The 21,697-nt window shown below is 42.1% G+C and overlaps 1 protein-coding gene across 1 annotated transcript; it reads right to left on the reverse strand.

The window, feature by feature from the left end:
• Positions 1 to 7,687: 7,687 nt before the first annotated feature.
• On the reverse strand, positions 7,688 to 20,177 carry ptger3 (prostaglandin E receptor 3 (subtype EP3)). The gene is made up of 2 exons (XM_052074606.1): positions 19,184 to 20,177; positions 7,688 to 10,429 (listed from the first exon to the last, which is right to left on the reverse strand). Exons 1-2 carry the CDS (start codon positions 20,036 to 20,038, stop codon positions 10,106 to 10,108), a joined length of 1,179 nt encoding a protein of 392 aa, XP_051930566.1. The 5' UTR covers positions 20,039 to 20,177; the 3' UTR covers positions 7,688 to 10,105.
• Between the last annotated feature and the right edge of the window lie 1,520 nt (positions 20,178 to 21,697).

The following is a 21,697-nucleotide window of genomic DNA, read 5'->3' on the forward strand; positions in this document are numbered from 1 at the left end:
CAAGAGGTTGGCCCTCCAGGCCCGGAGCTGGACATGCCTGGTCTCGGGTATATTAACTCTACTGTCTGTCATAAAACATGTGAATAGCCAACCAGAAGGTGTCATAGTTTTTCTTTTAAATATTGCAAAACACAAAGTCTGAATTGTGCTCTTATTTCGCCTTTATTTGTCGTTTCATTCTGAAAACTAGGACTGGCCATCTTATTTACATACTTGCTCTGTAATCCAAAAATGAATCACTCGATCTCGATGAATCACTTGATTTGTGTTAAATAGATGTAGAGCAATCGGTTGAATTCAGCCCGAGTGGAGCACAGCATCGTGAAGGACGCAAAATCCCATCACATCACATCCTCAGCCATTTCCAAGGACCATAAACACACCGAATGACACCAAATCGTTATGAATTTTAAGCAGTGGAAATAAACATCCAGTGGCTTGAACGCCGGTGTTTCTGTTTGCAGAGTCTTTAAAGAGCTGAGGGAGCATTGGAGCATTTCCATATTTAGCAAAGGCTGAGTAACATGTAGTTATAGGAAGTCTTCACACATTTTGCCAACTGGGGAGCTACTATCATAACATGTGTCATTTAGGTGAACCTGTGTGCACACGTTTTGAAGAAAAGTGTTAAGCCCTTTGTATCAGTTGAAAAACAAATGCGTGTGTGAAAAAAAAAACAAATGTATGAATAGACCTTCCCGGAAGGTGATCTTGAGCGAATAGATCAATCATGCACCACTTTGAAGTTTCCATGCTGTGTAAGGTTTAAGTATGAAATATGCATTCATTACTTTCCTGCTCTGAATCGTTTAACTCTATTAGATGATTACAATTCCCAGACTGCTTTATTACTTAATCCTTGTAAAATTACATCTCTCTCTCTTTATCACAGGCGGCCTGTTTGTCTGCAGAAGGCACTTAAAAATGTGGAGTTTGCTTTGTAAGTGCACCACAGGCTGTTACAATATAATCTTGGATGACTAAATCATGGCAACCATATTGCTGTTTTTTGGACGGATGACATCACATTTATTTGATCAACGCGGGCATGCACAACAGCACTTGTCATGTTGCTCTTATTCCAAGCGTCCTTCTAAAGCCACCAGTGTCATATTGTCACAATTAATTTTACACCATTTTACTCTGTGCCACACATGGTTTGTCAGGATCAATACTGTTACCATAGTAACGTGCTTTCAATGCCATCCCTGCTGTTTCTTCAGAAGGATTTTTTTTCAAAACAAACTCCATTCATGCAAGTACACTTGAAAATTTAGGGTCATTCCATGTCAAATCCCCCAGCAGGAAGGGCTGAATATGCACCAAACTTTGAAGTCAAAAGTGTCAAATTCATTTTTGTCACGGGCCACTTTGCAGTTACGTTTTCCCTCGGCGAGCTGTTATGACAGTAAAACCAAATAAATGTTTAATCAGCTCTTTGCATTAATTGTTCACAACCAATTTATGCATTAGTAGTTTTGACATCACTCAAGTCAACTATTTGTTAAATTAGGTTTAAAGTTTTTTTTTTCCTGACCATGGTCTTTTTTGATGAAGTTTGTCTTCAACTCTTACCTGGCTGACAGCTGAAACTGTCATTTTAGCCTTCATCGGAGCTGTCACCGCTTCCTTGTGACAGCTATTTGTTTGTTCCTTTATTGTTGAAGTGAGTGTAAACAGTGTAACAAAATTTTGCAAAATGGCAATTTCATTTACTACACGACAATTTCACATTTCGGTACAGATTTTAGCAAGAATCATGCAAGTTGACACGCATGATTTTCTTTCGCGGGCCACATAAAATGATGTGGCGGGCCAAATCTGGCCCCCGGGCCTTGACTTTGACACCTGTGTTCGAGGTGATTATGGGTTTTGATTCCTTGCTTTTCCAACAATACCTGTTTTGTGAAGATTGAACCAGAAGTTTGACGAACGAATTAAACTGTGGCTCCCAAACCCAGCCTTCAACTGACGTAAAATTCTATCAAAAATCACAGCTTTTCATTCAAATTTAATTCAAATCAAAATTGGTTACATTTTTTAGATTTTAGGATGGATTTGGCGTGAAATATGAGGTGTATGTCGTCAGAATCTTGGGCAGCTTGGAAGGTGATCCGTCAATAAGAGGACAGAAACTCAAGGTTTTTGTTGCATGCCCCCTCAAATATATTCTCTTCGGTGTGAAAACTGAATGAAGGTGTTGCAAAACGTCAGTGAATTTCAAACACAAGGACTCTTATCAGTCGAAAAAAAGACATTATTCAGGAGTGATATTGGCAAGGACTGCAATGACTAAGCCTTCCAAGGTCTGGCCTAAAAGAGGTGAGACAAAGGCAACATGTCACGCTATGTGGTGGTGGAGGACCCCAAAAAGCAGGCAGGAAGGAAGAGCAGGGTGTACTTGACGAATTTCATTAAAACACAGAGAAACTAAATCCAGAACAAAGTCACGAAAACAAAACGAATCCAAAGTAACAAGCAAAAACCAGAAACAGCAACAGAAACAAACAATGACAGCAACAAACAAACAACGATCCGACATCAAGTGGTCGTGCCGGGAGTCCTTTTAAAGCAATAATTACATAACGACCAACAGGTGTGTAGTTGCAGGGAGAGCTCTACAGTGCCACCTGTTGGTCAAAACCGAAACATGACACAACCAAACACAGGCTTACAACACGAACCAGAGAATTTGAACTGGGAATATTTTTTTCTCATAACATATTTTCTATGCCATACAAAATAATACTTAGAATGCATCTGCGGTTTGTTATTTGCATCCACATGGGATTATTTTTCGATCAGCCAACCTAGAGGGGGTTGTCAAGTTGAGTGGTGCTTATGTTGTCATCATTCAATTTTAGCATGTATGGTACATCAGTTTAGACCGGATATGTTTTTTACATGCTGATTTTCATTGTTGATTTGAGATTTGAGATGAGAGTGAAGTATTTGCATGTACCATGATCTAGTGGGTTGCCAAATCTCTGCTAAATACAAAACATTTTAGGCATATTAGGACGGAGGACACATTCAAGGGCCTTTTCTAACATAGACTGTTTAAAGAGTCATGACTTGAGTCTTCTCATCAATGTTAATCAACTTAACTGCCTCCACATCCAACAAGCAATGTGCATGAATGACAAGTCATTGTTCACCATACAGTTTCGGTTTAATTCAATCAAATGAATACATCAGCAAAATCTTGCTCAACTCGTTCATAATGCAAACCTAAACTAAAAAGTGGTGTTTAAATTGGGAGGAATTAAGAGAGATTTGTATCATTGTGCTTTTTAGATATGGTTTGAATGAAGCAAGACCTTGCTTTTTACTTATCCTGCTTGTATTGTGTTGAGCAAGGTTCTAGATGTCTGAAAACATGACTGTAGATAATATGAGAAGCAATGACTTCACAGTTACAAAGAGGATAAGGAGCACACTTGACTGGTTATGTGCAAATTCCAACATGTATTTGTGTGCTGTGGATTTAATGTGTGCCTTTATATACTGTATCTGTGTATGCCTAAATGTTTGGACCTACTGACATATTTTTTCTTTGTCAAAATATTACGGCCCATTTTTTGCAACAGTCCATGCCTGTATGTGAAGTCAACAAGCTGACTCATCACAGCACATTGTCAGGTCACAGAATTATTTTTCTGCTCTCTAAATTAATCCAACGCAATGCTGTTAGAAAGAAACCTATCAAATATTGCAGTCACCTTAATGAACATGGCATTTAGTAAGCCACCACGATGGGAGATGTTCTACACTGACAAATGTACTTTTCGGATCTAAACAGATTTGGACTGGATTTATGGCTTCATTAGTTTGTGTTTGGACCGCAGTGAACACCAGTGACAGGAGCAGGTTAGAGCCTGATTGGGATCTTGGAAAGGACCGCAATTGTTCTCCTTGTGTCCTAATAAAAAATATCAATCAAGTGAAAGATTGTAATGAAATACAATCATGGTGAGTAATCAAACTTTACATATCGCCACATCTTAGACGCATGATTCCGTGAGTGATACAGCTATGACATTGTAATCCAATAGTCTGGAACAGCAACACATCAGTGCCACAATATGTTGGATTTTTATGCATTTATTGCACAGCATTTCTCTGGTGACTTCCTTGCTGCTTCTCTGAGCAGAAAATAATACTACTCTGCAGTCACATCTTCTCATTGCGTACGTGAATAGACTCGCGAAGACTACGTAATGATGCGAGTGGACCGATTACAGTGGATATAAAGTCGACAAACCACTGTTAAAATACCACGCTTTATGACACCAAGTAAATCTTTTCCAAACGTTTTCTACCAAACTTTTTGATGTGTTGGATAATCTTTATAAGTAAATTGATGTTTTAAAAAAGCCTTTTGAGTGTGCACACCCTCTTATAAACGACGATATAGCTCTGTTCAGAATTCATCAATAACATTCAAACTTATGCGAGAGGGGAAGTCCTCACACACCTGCCATCATTTAAAGTGGCTTTGATAAATTAACTGAAGTTCAGATGTTCCAGACACTCAACAAACCATTTTTGTCAGTGCATAGGGTCTGATGAAGCTAATATCAACAGGGATATAAAATGCTCTCTACACGCATTTAACGGACCATATCCAAATCATTGTCCGAGATATGACCCTTATGAAGCTTCCATATGCATTTAAAGCAGATCCAATGTCAAGCAGCATTAACTTGATGAAATCCTCGAAAGTCATGACTCTGCTCCTCAGAATGGCACTTGAAGGAGCAATTATATAATTGAGCATAAAGAATAATAGCAGAATACTATAAAGCAATTTTGAAATTGTTACTGTGTGTGTGTGTGTGTGAAGATAAAATAAATAAATTACAAGGGCACTTGCGGCACTTTGTTTTTACCTTTTATATTTCCTCTCCACAAGTCTGACTTTATAATAACCTTTCACTTTGTTTCACAAGCTCCAGAGAGAAAACCTCATTGTTTACCCCGCCATTAATACTATTTGAATCATATTGTACGGGGATCAATGGGCAGGTAGTGTACGGTACACACGTCACACGCGCGTACACACACACACACACACACATACACATGCACACAAACACACGCATTCATTCACACACTCACACACATGCCCACACACATTTAGTTTAGATGGATAGCTTGTTCAGAGAAGAAGTTGTAAATAATGGGACAATGATGCCTTTAATGTGCCCACTAAAATGTATTGCACAACGAGACCCCTGGCTCAGTAATAACAGTACTTCATGCCATGCAGGAAGCAAACTTGAATGCATTGCATTACGTGAGAATTCAGACTTCGTCAGCATTATTGTTGATAAAAAGCACCATGTTTACCGTTGTTTTATTAGAGGATATGGACTTTTTGGGTTATTTTGTCAAATGGGCTTTTCAGACCAATTGAGACCCTGCACCTAAAAGCACTCATACGTGAACTCACAAAACAGCGTTAGTTAGCAGTTTGAGTTTTTGATAAGCAACACTTGATTGCTCAGTGAAGTTGCAGATGCGGTCAGTGAAGTGTTAGAGAATTTAATCCATGCTGTGTTGTACAGTTTTGTGACTCACATGTTCCTCTTACTACAGCAGAAAAATAACACACCGAGTGTCCTATATGTACCTTTTATGACACTTTTGTTTCATGGACTACCGTCCGACTTTTATCATGTAAAATAAAGGCCTAAGGGAGGCACTGCTTTAGGGCCTTTGAATTTTGAGATTCCACTTCATAGAGAGAAATGATCTTTTTCGTCTGATAACACGACAGCAAACCTTTTCCTTTCATCTATGCCTTGTGGAGTTTCATGTCAGTATAATGCAATTACAGTTTCATTTCATTCTAATGAGTGCCTTTTGTACCCTGTTACACGCAAGTGCAGCTAAATGGGCCTTACAGTTGTTGCCATTTAAGTGGCATTTATCCACTCATTATCTATTCGCCTTGTCCTGTCCTGTGAGATGGCTTCTCAGACTCAAGGCCGACACGTGGCTGCTTGGGTGTCACTCGCTGTGGATCACTGACCTCCTGAAGCCTGTCCAACACATCGATGACCACACTAGGAATTCCACAGGGCTGCAAGCACACTCTTGCACATATTTTTTTTCCTGACTAACTTCTCCCCTTACCAATGTCGTCTGGAACATCCTCTGGGTTACCAGTCCGCACAAAACGCCAGTGCACTCGTCCAGCGTGGGGGAGAAGTTCTGTCTGATGGATGAGGGCTTGGGCTATGGTGTTTTAGTGCCAAGTCCAGATATGGACATTCTTATGTTTGAACATGGTGTTCATTATGGACAAACTGTGATGAGCAGAGAAGTCTGGTAACGAATAACTACTCTGAGCAGTTTCCTCCCAAGTCAAACAGGCCGAAATTTCACACCGAGTATCACTGTCATTGCCCATGTGAGCATTAAAGTCCCCCAGTAAGATTTTTTTTTGAGCTGTGCTTTTTCTAGTCCACAGATGTCAAACTCAAGACCCGGGGGACAGATCTAGCCCTCCACATCATTTTATGTGGTCTACAAAAGCAGCTTATATATGTCAACTTCTGTGATCCTTTCAAAAATGTCTACCAAAATGATTACATTCTCATATGTAATAAACAAGAGATATATTCAAAGCATTTTCTTACAATACAATACATGCTGATTTATATAGCGCTTTCACAACAGCGGCAGCTGTAACAAAGCGCTTAACAAAACAGTTAACATAAAGTAAAATATGTTGTTACCAAACCCCTCATCATAGTAACTTAAACCATTGTTGAATCAATGGTTATGCTTGACTTCTTGAAATTGTCACGTTGCAAGGTGGTGGTGTACCCCAAAAAGCAGGCAGGAGGGAGAAACAGGGTGCACTTGACAAATTGTATTAAAACAGAGAAAACTAAATCCAAAACAAACAGTCCAGAGTATCAAACAAAAATCGTGACTGAAGCTAAAACATAACAGTGACCAAAACATGACTGAAACAAACCTGACACCAGCAAAGGAGCAAACAAGCAAGAAATGACCCGACACTGAGTGGTTGTGTAGGGAGTCCTTTTAAACAATTACATAACGACCGACAGGTATGCAGCTGCAGGGGGAGCCCTACAGTGCCACCTGTTGGTCACAAACAGAATCATGACAGATATGGTTTTAGTCATAACAGCCCTCCAAGTGAAACGGTAACTAATATGTGGCTCGCGCCAAAAATGAGTTTGACACCACTGGTCCAGTCCCACCACTTCGCACCTGTTTGCTGTGGCTCACCCTCAAGCCCCAGACAACTTTGACCATAGGATCACTGGGACACACGGAGAAAGAGGGAATCCTGTTCATTCATTCATAAATGTTACTAAATATATATTTTTGTTACATGTTATTATTATTATTAAGAGTAGGATACATATTATTTTAATAATAATAATAATAATATTAGTAGTAGTAATAGTTGTGGTCGTAGTAGTAGTTGTAGTAGTATGAAAACCAGAAATGCTATGGAGGAAAATGAGAGCAAAAAATTCATTTACAAATGTTTTCTTGCATCTTGCAATGAAAAAAAAAAATCTAAATGAGTTGACCGGTGTTATTTATTGAGTTATAGTACTATTATATACACAAGGCTAGGATAATATAAGTGGTGATAATGATCTATCTATGTATCTATCTATCTCAGAAAAAAGACCTGTTCAAAGTATTTCTTTTCTTTATTCGACTTGGACTCACAACATTACAACACCACATTAGTAAGTAAGTCACGTTGCAACTGCGAATGAATCAAATATGCGCATTCAATTTCAAAGACTTGGTCAAAGGTTGCACAATGACATCATTCCTATTTTTTACTCTCAGACTCAACACAGAAGCATAGAACATTCAGAAGCAAAAAGGACAAACAAGAAACAATTTCAATGATGCAGTGTGTATGTGTAAATAGCCCTCATCTGAGAATCGGGTCTCAGGGGTCATTAGTAATGACACTTTATTCATTTTTCTGCCTTTTAGTTTGATAAAAAAATGTTCACTTTGTATAACATGTACGTAATATGATACAGATATGCATTTGGAATGTGTTAATGTTGCCAAATGTGTGAATATAAAAGTTATTGCACCATTTCATTTAAAAGACAAACATGCAAGGTGCAGTGTCGTTTCAAATGCTCATTATAAGGTGTGTGTGTTGATCAGCCAAACCTGTTTTATCAGGAAGACAGTCAGTCATCAAAAGTGTCAGCAAAACAGTTTTTGAACTGGGTTGTTTTAAAGTAGATGAACAGAAATGACAATTAAAGTGAAAAACGAAGAGTAACATTTGTGACCTTGATGAAGCCTAATGATGTTTGGGCTTCATTACCTTGTTTGGGCATCATAACCTTCAAAGTTTTGAGAACTGATAAGCTGGTAAATTCAGTAGGGTTAAATATTTGGAGAAAACACCCTCCTTTTATTCAGTTCCCGCTCATGACATGACATACACATCATTAGTATCTTTTTTTTTTCCTTGAGCGGACCACTGCTAAAAATACAATCATTCCATCTTTACATTGCTCTCCAAATAAAAGGGCGGTCACCGAGATCTTTAATACTTGGTTGTTTTTCTAGGCATAAAAATGTAAATTTCATATTTATCTGAAAAAACAAACAGTTGTTTTTGAATAAAAAGAAAAATAACGATAGTTTCTTTTGATCTGTACCACAAAGACAATGTTTGTGGATCAAAAGAAAAAAATATATATATTAAATGTATTTTTTTATATAACAATGGAAATACACCTTTATCATTTTCAGATAGACAGAACCAACTAAAATATCCATTTGGGGGTGGGGGGGGGGGATAAAATTAAAACCTCCCTTTTCTATGTACCGTTATTATGAAAAGAACAACGAAACAGCACTGGAGCCATTTTTCTTCCTGTTGTCTGATTTTAAAAATGTCACCAAACTATAATTTCCACAGATTCACGTGGAACCTGTTCGGGTCAAGCCAACACATTGAAGTTCAACGTGACAAACATGTTGTGGAGATGTTTATCGACATCTGAACAAGTGCTTGGAATCGATTCTCTCTATTTAAAGCAGCACTTGAAATGAGTGGCCTCTCAATTACACACCAAGTGGTGATTTCTTGTTCAGCTAAATGTTCCCGTTCAGAAATCAAGAGGTCATGTGTGAAGCTCATGGCACATGCATTAACTCATTCTTTCGTTGGTTCTTAATCGGATGATTTCGGTGAACCTATGACACATTCTTGATTGGGTGGATGAGCCATGGCCGAATGGGAAATGTACACAGGCTGTTCAGCACACAGCTCCTGTTTTGGACTGTATGCACGTGACTGGCCAGCAAAAGCTCATCCAAACGGCTAATGTGCTGAGAAGGCACAGTTGTGGCATCTTGTTAGCAATGTTCCTCCACGAGAATCCTAAAATCAGCATGCAATTAGTCCCCTAAATACCCAAACAAAAAACATATACAGTATATCAAACTGGAATGGAAAATAGGGTGACATGACATAAAAGCTACAGTTGCCTTTTCCTCATGCTGAGCAACTGTTAGGTGTTTAGCACAAACTTCACAATCCTTCAAAAAAAAAAGTATTGTACATCTTGAATAAACGCAACACTTGAATTCAACTTCACATACTGTATTCATGGACACATTTGTGACACTGAAGCTGTAGACTTGTGTGTCTTGCAGTGGTTACAGCTTGCTTTGCAATTTACATTCAGTGATTCAATAGGTAGCATTGTAAGCAGTTGGCCAAAAACGTATATTACTACATTCATCATTAATAAATAATCTTCCATCCCGTTTTTTTCGTTCTGTTTTTCACTAAAAATAGGATCATTCCTGTACAATAAACGGTTTACATCTTCATGTAAAAATGTGATGACAAAAGAAAGATGCATCACTTCAAGTTAGAGTCACACTTCTTGGGATTGATATGACTGAAAAGTAGGATAAGGAGACGTCTCGATAGGATATGACACGAAATGTATTCACATGATGATCAGGGGACTTTTTTTTAAAATGAAACAAATGCGTCAACATGCAGGATCTCCACTTCAATGTCTCATCAATTCAGAACACTGTTCTGATTCAAGTCTTATGTGTTACTTTGGGATTTCTGGAGGCTTTCTTGGTTTTGCTTATTGAGCGCATCCAGAGCTGTTTGAGTCCCCTTCTGATCCTCAATGGAGCAGTTGGAGACGGCGTTGGCTACCAGGCAGAACTTGCGAAGGAGGATCTCTCTGAGGAGCAGGTAAACCCAGGGGTCCAGAATCTGGTTGAGTGAGGCCAGGCGGATGGCGGTCAAGAAGAAGTTACAGTCCAACTGAACATCTCGCACCGAGTTGGGATGGGACCTCTCGGGTGAGGAATTACACTCGTGAGAGGACACCTGGGTAGAGATCATTCTCAGCATCAGCACCTGGGCAGGAGGGAGAGGCGGGGGGGGACAGCAATCTCATTCAATCTCTTTGGACATCATCTAACATGCATTTCTAATAAACAGACTGAGAAATTATATATGTTCATGCGTTATAGTTTCAATGTATTACATAAATAATATCTAATGGCCTCCAAAAAGTTGGAACTCAGGCGAGTACCTTGATTTTTTTTCTGCAGGCTGAAAACATTGATGTTTTTATTGCACCCCGAGTATTAACTTATGATCAATGTTTACCAATGTTTTACCTTATTTGTTATTAAGCAGATCGGAAACCTAAAGTGGGATCTTTAGGTAAGAAACAGATTATATTTTATTTTGAGAATCACTATTTTTTTATATGTAAAGGAAGAACCTCTCCGTGAGCCGTCACCTTACCGTGGTGGAGGGGTTTGTGTGTCCCAATGATCCTAGGGGCTAAGTTGTCTGGGGCTTTATGCCCCTGACAGGGTCACCCATGACAAACAGGTCCTAGGGGAGGGACCAGACAAAGCACGGCTCACAAAGCCCCTTATGAAAAATAAAATCGATGGTACTCAGTTTCCCTTGCCCGGACACGGGTCACCGGGGCGCCACTCTGGAGCCAGGCCCGTAGGTGGGGCTCGTTGGCGAGCGCCTGGTGGCCGGGCCTACACCCATGGGGCCCGGCCGGGCTCAGCCCGAAGAGGCAACGTGGGTCCCCTTTCTCATGGTCTCACTACCTGTGGGAGGGGTCAAAGGGGTCGGCTGCAATGCGAGCTGGGCGGCAGCCAAAGGCGGGGACCCTGGCGGTCCGATCCTCGGCTGCAGAAGCTAGCTCTTGGGACATGGAATGTCACCTCTCTGGCAGGGAAGGAGCCCGAGCTGGTGTGTGAGGCAGAGGAGTTCGGACTGGATATAGTTGGACTTGCCTTCTTGGACTTCTGTGCTCGTCACAGACTGTCCATAACAAACACCTTGTTCAAACGTAAGGGTGTCCATATGTGCACTTTGCACCAGGACACCCTAGGCCGTAGTTCAATGATCGACCTTGTGGTTGTATCATCTGATTTGCGGCCGCATGTTTTGGACACTCAGGTGAAGAGAGGGGCGGAGCTGTCAACTGATCACCACCTGGTGGTCAGTAGGCTCCGATGGTGGGGGAAGATGCCGGTCTGTCCTGGCAGACCCAAATGTATTGTGGGGGTTTGTTGGGAGCCTCTGGCGGAATCCCCTGTCAGAAGGAGTTTCAACTCCCACCTCCGACAAAGCCTTTCCCATGTTCCGGGGGAGACGGGGGAGATTGAGTCCGAGTGGACCGTGTTCCGTGCCTCTATTGTTGAGGCGGCGAATCCGAGTTGTGGCCGTAAGGTGGTTGGTGCCTGTCGTGGCGGCAATGTGGGTATGGGGTACCGAACCCCCTGATACGGGCTGTTCGGTCACTATGCCACCGATGTCAGAGTTTGGTTCACATTGCCAGCAGTAAGTCGGAATCGTTTCCAGTGAGGGTTGGACTCCGCAAAGGTCTGCCCTTTGTCGCCGATTCCGTTCATAACCTTTAGGGACAGAATTTGTAGGCGCAGCCGAAGCGTTCAGGGGGTCCGTTTTGGTGGCCTCAGTATTGCATCCCTGCTTTTTGCAGATGATGTGGTGCTGTTGGCTCCTTCAAACAGGGCTCTCCAACTCTCACTGGAGCGTTTCGCAGCCGAGTGTGAAGCGGTTGGGATGAAAATCAGAACCTCCAAATCTGAAACCATGGTCCTCAGTCGAAAAAGGGTGGAGTGCCCCCTCCGGGGGGGGAGATCTTGCCCCAAGTGGAGGAGTTTAAGTATCTTGGGGTCTTGTTCACGAGTGAGGGCAGGAGGGAGCGAGAGATCGACAGGCGGATCGGTGCAGCGTCTGCTGTGATGCGGACGTTGTATCGGTCTGTCGTGGTGAAGAAGGAGCTGAGCCAAAGAGCGAAGCTCTCAATTTACCGGTCGATCTACGTTCCAACCCTCATCTATGGTTACGAGCTATGGGTCGTGACCGAAAGAACGAGATCCCGGATACAAGCGGCCGAAATGAGTTTTCTCCACAGGGTGTCCGGACTCTCCCTTAGAGATAAGGTGAGAAGCTCGTCATCCGGGAGGGGCTCAGAGTCGAGCCGCTTCTCCTCCACATTGAGAGGAGCCAGATGAGGTGGCTTGGGCATCTGATTCGGATGCCTCCTGAACGCCTCCCTGGTGAGGTGTTCCGGGCATGTCCCACCGGGAGGAGACCACGAGGAAGACCCAGGACACGCTGGAGAGACTATGTCACCCAGCTGGCCTGGGACCGCCTCGGGATCCCTCGGGGAGAGCTGGAAGAAGTAGCTAGGGAGAGGGAAGTCTGGGCTTCCCTGCTAAAGCTGTTGCCCCCGCGACCCAGCCACGGATAAGCGGTAGAAGATGGATGGATGGATGTAATGGAAGAATTGAAAAAAGAAACATAATTAAAGATTTTTGGTTGCCCCGCCAAATCCACCTGCTCCTGCACCAGAGGAAGTGTCAGCATGGATCTCAGTGATCTATCACCACAACTTTGATTATCAACCACTTATCATTTACTAGACTATTAAAGTTTTGCTTAAAGTTATAACTTCTGTTTTCTAACCGTCAATTCAATGTCTGTTTAGAGCACAAGAGACATTTAAAGATGGAATTGTGGTCATTGAAAAAACATTTATTTATTAATTATTTATTTATTAGGCATTATGTAAAAACATTTTAATTTGAAACAAGTACAGGTTGTCATTAGCTAATTTGTAACATCCTCCTTGCTCTCAATCCAGTCGTTCTTTTTGCATCAGCAGTGGTCAAGCATCCCGATTTTGTCATTTTACTTCAAAAACTGACAATGTAAAGCACGGACGGACCAGAGAACTAAAATGGCAAGTAATCGAATGCAATTATTAGATTTTTTTTTTAACCCTTCACATATAGGGAAAGGGACAGAGAGACTCTGCCCTGGCCGCACATTCCTGTTCGAGATGAATACAATGTGGAATATCCCGAATAGGAAACAAACCATTGGTATATGAAGCAACAGATGTCAAACGGGGAGCTTAAGGAACAAAGCAGCAGCTGATAACGTAACTTTTCATGACATCTACAACAACCCCCAGAAGGCAGAAGTGTCCCTGATGAAAATGAATAGAAGAGCATAACTCATTCAAATGAGGAAGAGGCGGGCCAGGCTGAAATTTGCCACAAAGAACTGAGACAAGCCTCACAAGTGCTGGGAGAAAGCTGCACGGCCAGATGAGACAAAGATTAAGTACAAATCTAAGATCTGAAAAAAAGTATGGGCTTGCATTGCTTCTTCTGGAACAGGCTCATTCATCTCCACTGATGTAATGTGACAACTCAGAAGTCGACACAAACAATCTGTCTGACAATTTAAATAAAGATGCAATGCAACTGATACAGAGTTCCCTCGTCATGTAGTAAGGTAATGGCCCAAAACACACTACCTCATCAATAAAGGAGCTTACCGGAGCAAGGAATGGAAGCTTTTGGACGAGCGGACTTACACCCTAGAGAGTATGTTTTTTTGTTTTACCTTTTAATGCAGATGTCACCAAACCACGGCCCGCGGGCCGGATCAGCCCCACCTCCACATTTGGTCCGGCCCCCCTGAACAATACCAGAGAGTCTTTTGATTTATTTTTCATCTATGTATATTTGTATTTTTGCATAAAATTTGGCTTTTGCAAAAAAATATTCCTTAGTTATGAACTATTTTCATGATTAACTATTAGCTAGTAACAATTTCATAAACAGATATAACGTGACATTTGTTCCATCCTTCTGCGGTCTGTGCCGTTATCTGGCAACCCCAGAAAAAAAAAATCCTGAACCCGTCCCTCTCAAAGAGAACGTAATCATGGCGAAAAGGTGAGGTAAGAGAAAAAAAATATTCAGAATACAGAGAATTTAACCCAAAATGGAGAAACTATTTTTTTTTTTTCAATGCAAAGAAAAGATTGTCTGTCTCATCTGTCGGTGGCGGTATTCAAAGAATACAATCTGCGGAGACACTATGAATCCCGTCACAACAACAAGTACGATTTTTTTGCATGAGCAAATGAGAGCAGACAAACTGTCAACGCTAAAAAGAGGAACGTTGGCTCATTTCTACGCCAAGCTCAGCTGAACCAGCCATTTTTTCGGGCTAGCTTTCGGTTTGCTCAACTGATAGCAAGCAGCGGTAAGGAGAGTTTGTCAAGAAATGCATGAATGCTGTCGCAGAGGTGGTGTGTCCCGAGAAGAAAGACGTCTTTAATAGTGTAGAGTGTATTAAAAAAAGTTGTTTGATTTTGTGTGGGTTTCTGGGAAACAATACATTTTTACGTCTAGGTACTCTTGCAGTCACAATTTTGCTGTTACAAACTGACCACGGCCCCCCACATCAGAGAAGCGAATAGTTATGTGGCCCTCACAGGAAAAAGTTTGGGGACCACTGTTCTAATGGGTCTGCAGGGAGTAACTGCCAAAACAAACAACTGAACACTCTAAAAACAGTTGGGTCAGAAATTAGCCAATTTGGGTCAAAAAGGAACGAACCTGCAACTTCGACCAATTACATCCAAATTTAAAATGTTTTTTTTAAACAACCCGGTTTTTGTGCAATATGTGTGGTGTGACATTATCCATAAATCCAACTTTACAGTACCGGTAGTTTATTTTAAAACCAGAACTTAATGAGGGTCACTGATGGTGTAGTGGTACATGTGTGGGGGCAGCGTGAGAGTTGTCGGTGTCGGTGTGGTTGTGTGTGTGAGTCTGTCTCTATATGTGCCCTACGACTGACTGCCGAACAGCTCAGGGTATCATCTGCCTTCCGCCCAAAGTTAGCTGGGATAGGCACGAGCAACTCCCCGCAACCCTGTTCAGGAGAAGCGGTGTTGAAAAGGGATGGATGGATGGATGGGTTAAATTAATTTATTTGACCAGTTGTCAGAGATTTACTCGGACAAAGTTAAAGAAACGACACGTGTATCATTTATTGTTTAGCTTGATGTACTGAACTGCTGTGGTGTGACACAACGGGCAGTCAGATAGTTGGGAATCCTGTGTGAGATTTAAATCTTGTTGCAGAATCATTCAGGCATTACGAGATCTGGATGAACAGGAAAGGATTACCGGTATGTTGTATGCAGGTAACTCAATCTCTGGTTCCTTGGGTCTTACATCGACTTTGTACAAGGGCAAGATTGATGATTTGAGGTGCTGGCTTGTCAGTGAACATTTTTGCATATTCTTTAAGAAGTACAGAAATGCAATCTTAAGCTTGTCCGCCCTTATAAGAACTATGTCTTAAAGAGCCACATTGGCTCTTTAAGACATAGTTCATCCATCCATTCCTTTATCCATTTTCTGATCTGCTGATCTTTACAAGGGTCGCGGGGTGTGCTGGAGGTTATCCCAGATACCCTGAAGTGGTTGCCAGCCAATCACAGGGCACACATAGACAAACAACCATCCGCGCTCCCACTAACACCTAGGGACAAGTCTTCCATTAACCTGCCACATGTTATTTTTTGGAGTGTGGGAGGAAACCAGAGTAAAAAATCCACGCAGGCACGGGGAGAACATGCAAACTCCACACAGGAAGGCCATAGCCGGAATCGAACCATGCACCTCTGCACTGTGAGGCCGACGTGCTAAAAATTGGCCCACCGGGCCGCCTAAGTCATACATATTCTTTTAATCAAAATAAAAACAGATCAAATAAGATTCTTCATTATTTCCCATCGCCTGACATCATCCAGAATTATCAGGATGATTCTACCTCAAAGAAATTCACTGGAAAAAAAAAACACAACCAGAACGTTCGGTCAAATTGAGTCAGGCTGTGGGAATGGTCCCTTTTCACCCAAATTGGGTTATTTTTGACCCAAGTGTTTTTAGAGTGAAACAGTCTGCGGCGATAGCAGCAGGGAGAGAGGCAGCTCCCAGATTCACATTCAATTTCCAAATCACCAAAATGCAAGAATACAAAACGTAAACTATAACAATGCATTCATGATCATATTTAGTCCAATTTGTTGCCTCTTTAAATGCGGCTCCAGGATGACAATACGCAGCCGTCACGGGACGGGGACCCCGCTTTACAAACACCGCGAACTCACAGACATGTGCTATCTAATAACGTCCTTGGTCAAACAATTACACATGTGACTGACAATGCATGCCCTCAAAATTCATGCAGCAGACCCCTGGAACAGAACTCAGCTAAGTGGATTGGCCCTTAATGGATAGCAGGGATAGTGTTTGAGGAGGAATCGGGAGGGTGGGAGGGCACCATTCATCTGCTCAAGGCCTGGCAATGTGAGGAAACGAAAAGTACAGTCTGTCAGCTTGAAAATATACGCCAACATTTTCAGCACTTTTAAAGGTACGCACCGTGAAATGCAATTATTGTCCTCTTGGATTCTAATTTGAGGCACGAAAATGGACACCCTTTTTTTTCGGCTAGCGTCGGATCAAACGGAACACTGTGGTGTCTGCTCTTGTTAGTGTGCTGCTGAAAGGAGATGAAGCATCTCCAGAGACAAACAGCTGCAAATGCGTGGCGGTGTGTGCGCGCATGCGCACATTATTTTTTTTTTTGCATATGTGTCCATATCTGCCCGTTGAATTGCTTACGTATTGTGTTATCATAACAGAATGTCGCAACGGTTTTATACCTCATCAGAAGCAAATAATGGAACACTTGAGCATTACATTTTCATGACAGCTTTTTTACAATCACACTTTTTAGGATGTAATCATCACTCACTAGAAGACATCCTGGACAAAAAAGCAATCATTTTCCTTGCTTCATCATAAACCACTTCCCAGGGCCGGAATTATAGGACCTCAAAAAGAACGACTGTATTAGATTTTTATGATGCTTTACATCTGTTAAAAAAAATTAAAGTGGCTAATGTCATATATCGCTGCACTTGTGCAGGGAAGTCGGAAACATTCTATGTCACATGTCCAACTTCAAAGTGATCCAACAACAAACTATTAACAGAATTGTGGAAGACGATCAATAGGGCTTCACTTCATTGATTCCAACCCTTAGAATATGGCAGATTATTGTGCCATTTGCTATCAGGTGATCAATGGGAATTTATCTACTTTCCCATTTGTACATTTCATTTCCACAAAAACAAGTGCATTCACTTCAAATAATGTCTTTTTTAATCTATCTACAGTATCTATTTATCTATCAATGTATCTATCTATGTATCCATCCCAATGACAATCAGAACAATTAAATGCACTTCCATTTGGTACAATTAAAATGCGTTATCATTCCTTCAGCATAAAGGCAATACTGCTTGTGACGATTTTTTTTGTGCTGTAACTTCTTTGCCGATGCTAAATGTGAAATACATAAAAACTCTACATGCTCTGTTCAAATATTGACCACATCTCTGATTAAAAAAAAAAGACAAATTAAAAAAAAAATAAGACAAATCATTTCATCCTACACGTGGAAAGTGGGTGTGTTCAAAATTAACAAATAACATCAGACATGCTAAATTGGAGTCAGTATACAACTGCCATCATTTAAAGTACAACCCCACACAAAGTTGTTCTAGGAGGCTTTGTCTGCTTTGATATTTTTCTTTGTCAGATAGAGCTCCTGTCTTGTCATTCTACTCCATAGCCCCGACATACGAAAAAATGGGAGACTGCTGACATGTACTTTTGAGCCAGTACTTTCCAGAAACTTCTGCAGCTCCATCACTGTTGCTGTTGGCCTATTGGGAGCATCCTTTCTCATCTTTTCATCATTTTGAGGCACATCCAGTTGTTACTGTCACTGCGGTGTCATATTTTCTCCAATTGATGATTGTTTTACTGTGTTCCATGTTATTTACTGTCCTTCCCTGTTTTTTTTGGGGGGGAGGGGGTTGACACTGCTCCTGACTGATACGTTTGAGCAATAAGACCCCTCTGATGCTGTGGAAGCTTTCTGCAGATCACGATGCGCTCCCATCTCAGGTCGGCGCGATAAACCGAGATCACTATCGGACTCGTCAGGAGCAAGGAGCAAGAATCAAGACAAGGGCACGGAAAATCCTCCTGGATCCCCCGCACCCTGCCCACCACCTTTTTCAGCCACTCCCCTCAGGCAGACGCTACAGATCTATGCGTACCAAATCCAGTAGACACTTAAACAGCTTCTTCCCTCTAGCCATTAACTCCTTAAACAGTCACTGACATAGTCACTCTTCTTGCACCACAAAATGGTATTACAAAACTACTGGTATACTCTAAAATGGTTCAATGATTTTGTTGTTTACGATGATACTAGTGCAGCGTGTTATACCGGAGACAAATTCCTTGTGTGTTCTACATACTTGGCCAATAAAGATGATTCTGATTCTGATTCTGATTCTGACTTGTGCTGTAGGATGACTGAAAAGGTTATGAAGCCAAATTTAACATACTTAAAATAGTGATAGATGTATGCTGACTCCCATTTACCATGATTTTTAATGTGATTGGTTAATTCTCAACACAACCTTATGTCGTTTCTCTTTATTCCTTCTCTCAAAAAGATGATTAAAAAAATTCTCAGCTGATCTGCATTTTACAGATCATACCCTTACGGGCCACTTTTTGTCTTACAAAACAACAAAGCTAAACATTTGAACAGCGGGGTGTAGACATTTATATCCATTGCATGTGCCTTGGCTCTATTGAGGGTGGAAAACATGGTCAACTACACTGTAAGGAAGTAATGAAAACATACCAATAGAGGAGACCAGCACACAAGCAAGACGCACATAATCCCCATGAGTTGAATGACGGTCTCCGTGGTGAGTCTTTCCCAGTGTTTGGAGGCCTGAGACGTGCCAGACTTGGTTTTACAGCGAACAATCAGGCCGCGGATGGTCACCACGTTGCAGGATACCGTGACAAGCAGCGAGAAAATCCCCAGTAAGGCAAAAGTGAAGGCGAAAAAGATGTTCCCCGGCACTTCTCTGTCCCCGGTGCTGATAAAGCACCAGGTGCCGGGCCACTGGCGCGTATACTTGCCCACCCCTGCCACGGGCAGGAGGGCGAAGAGCAACACCAGGCACCAGATGACCACCAGAGTCTGTTTGGTCACGCTGGTCTTCATGTGGTTGGAGTACCAATGCGGGTTGGTGATGGCCGTGGCCCTTTCCACGGCCATGGCGCTGGCCATGAAGAGCGCACACAGGCCGAAAGTGGTCATGCATACGCCGAAGAACGCGCACAGGTTGCCAGACGAGTCGATGCGCTCCCATCTCAGGTCGGCGCGATAAACCGAGATCACTATCGGACTCGTCAGGAGCTGGCCGAACAGGTCTGTTAGCGCTAGCGACCCAATGCAAAGCAAGAAGGACTTCTTCCTTCTGTTCTCCTTCTTCCTGTAGGAGATGTAGACCAGGATGAGAGCCAAAGAGTTTCCCACCATGCCCGTGGCCATCATGGTGATGGGAAAGACAACCGATACGTAACCGCAACCGACCTCTGTCCTGGTGACGTTTTCTTCACCGGTTGACCTGGTCACATTGGAAGTCAGCATAGCTCCTATTCTGTTTTTCGAGCCCTCAAGAAAGTCACACTTGTCCGAAGTCATCCTTTCGGACGGGCTAAGAAGCGCAGGCGAATCACAGAAGACGTGCGCGTGTGCACCATCTCTTCAGAGATCCACACTGAGCCGAGCGGCTCTGTGCGTAAAAGCGCCCTCAGCCCCTTGACGCGCCGGAGGCGGGACTGGCGGGGAGGGATCCTGCCACTGCCTCCTCAAAAATAAAACGTAAAAACAAAAAAAGTAAATGCAGTTTGAAATGTATGAAGTGACGTTTTAATTTGTTGTTTTTTTATTGACATTGTGGGCGAGCTCCTACCCCAGTTTGAGAACAGGAATGTTGGGTCTATCATCGTAATTTAACAGAAAATACTTTCTGCGTTCCAAACTACCAGATAGACGTAAAAATGTTAAGCATTTTCGTGCCGTCACACACCCGAGATAAGGAAAGGATGCTGGCGCTAGACCATTGGTAGGCAAACTACGGCCCGCGGGCCAAATCCGGCCCGTTGGTCTTTTTAATCCGGCTCGCCGAAAGTTGGTACACAATTATGGTTCAAAGTCAACGACTGCATTCATTTCATTTGGACTTGTAATGACAGACATTTAAACGCCAGGTGGCACAGTTAGTTGAAGTTGCAGAGCATAGGGAGGAAGGGGGAGACGATACGGAAGCCCGCCGTTGCGCCAAATCAAGCAAATCCCGTTCGATACGACATAATCATGTACTCCTAAAGTCTGAAAAACATGCCAAAAAATGCAAAATACTGCTTTTTAAATAAAGAAATCCAATGAATATTATGTTGAATTTAGTTCACCCTTTTGATCCGGCCCTCCATAATATTTTCTGGTTCTCATGTGGCCCTATGCAAAAAATAATTGCCCACCCCTGCTCTAGACACACCATTCTTACCTGTCAGAGCTTAACACAACGCAAATACGCATACAGAATTTGGTGCCCTGGATGCAATCGATAGTCTATGACATCGTCCATAATGTGATTCTTATTTAAAACATGTATTGGGCAGCATCAAGTATCTCTCTGATTTGGATGGATGACCTCTTCGTCCATTTGTATGCTGGTGTTTTTTTTTAAGGTTATTTTTCTTTCAAATCTTAAAACGCCCCAGTAAAACTTGAGGTCTAGTCCCGGTAATACCTGTACACGCGATGCCATCCGGCTGAGTTCACGTTCTGAGTTCTCAAGAGAATGACCTTGGTTGAGTTACAGGACGGTTACATGCCCAAGTATACTTTACTTATAAATCGTTCATATGGCGACGGGGTTCGAGAATTTCAATTAGAAAGTCAACAACAACGCTGCAAAAAGCATGAGTGTCTCATCAGTCTTCTACCTATCGAAGCTCGAACGGCAGAGGAGCATTTTTGTCTACAAGTTGAAGTATAGTAATCCCTCGTTTGTCGCGGTTAATGGGGACCAAAACCAAAAGCGATCAACGAAAATCCGCGAAGTAGCGACCAATTAACATTTTTTTAAAAAGTCCGCAAACGGTCCGCAAGAAGCTGCGAAAGTCAGCAAAACAGCTAGTCACACAGAACAACATATACAGTACTGTACTCAATGTATATGAAAACAAAATGAATATTTGAAAAAATAGCGAAGGATCACTGTACTTAAGACGCTGCATCTGATTAAATAACGAGATACAAACCAATTGCAGGGAAAAGAGAAACCACACATTGTCA

Source organism: Hippocampus zosterae, chromosome 8, assembly GCF_025434085.1.
Source record: "Hippocampus zosterae strain Florida chromosome 8, ASM2543408v3, whole genome shotgun sequence".
In the NCBI taxonomy this organism is placed as follows: Eukaryota; Metazoa; Chordata; class Actinopteri; order Syngnathiformes; family Syngnathidae; genus Hippocampus; species Hippocampus zosterae.

Coding starts and splice junctions, on each gene's coding strand:
- ptger3 (XM_052074606.1), bottom strand. CDS start 20,038: ATGACTTCGGACAAGTGTGACTTTCTTGAGGGCTCGAAAAACAGAATA. Junction 10,430..19,183: donor TGTGCTGGTCTCCTCTATTG/GTATGTTTTCAT, acceptor CCTCCTGCCCAG/GTGCTGATGCTGAGAATGAT.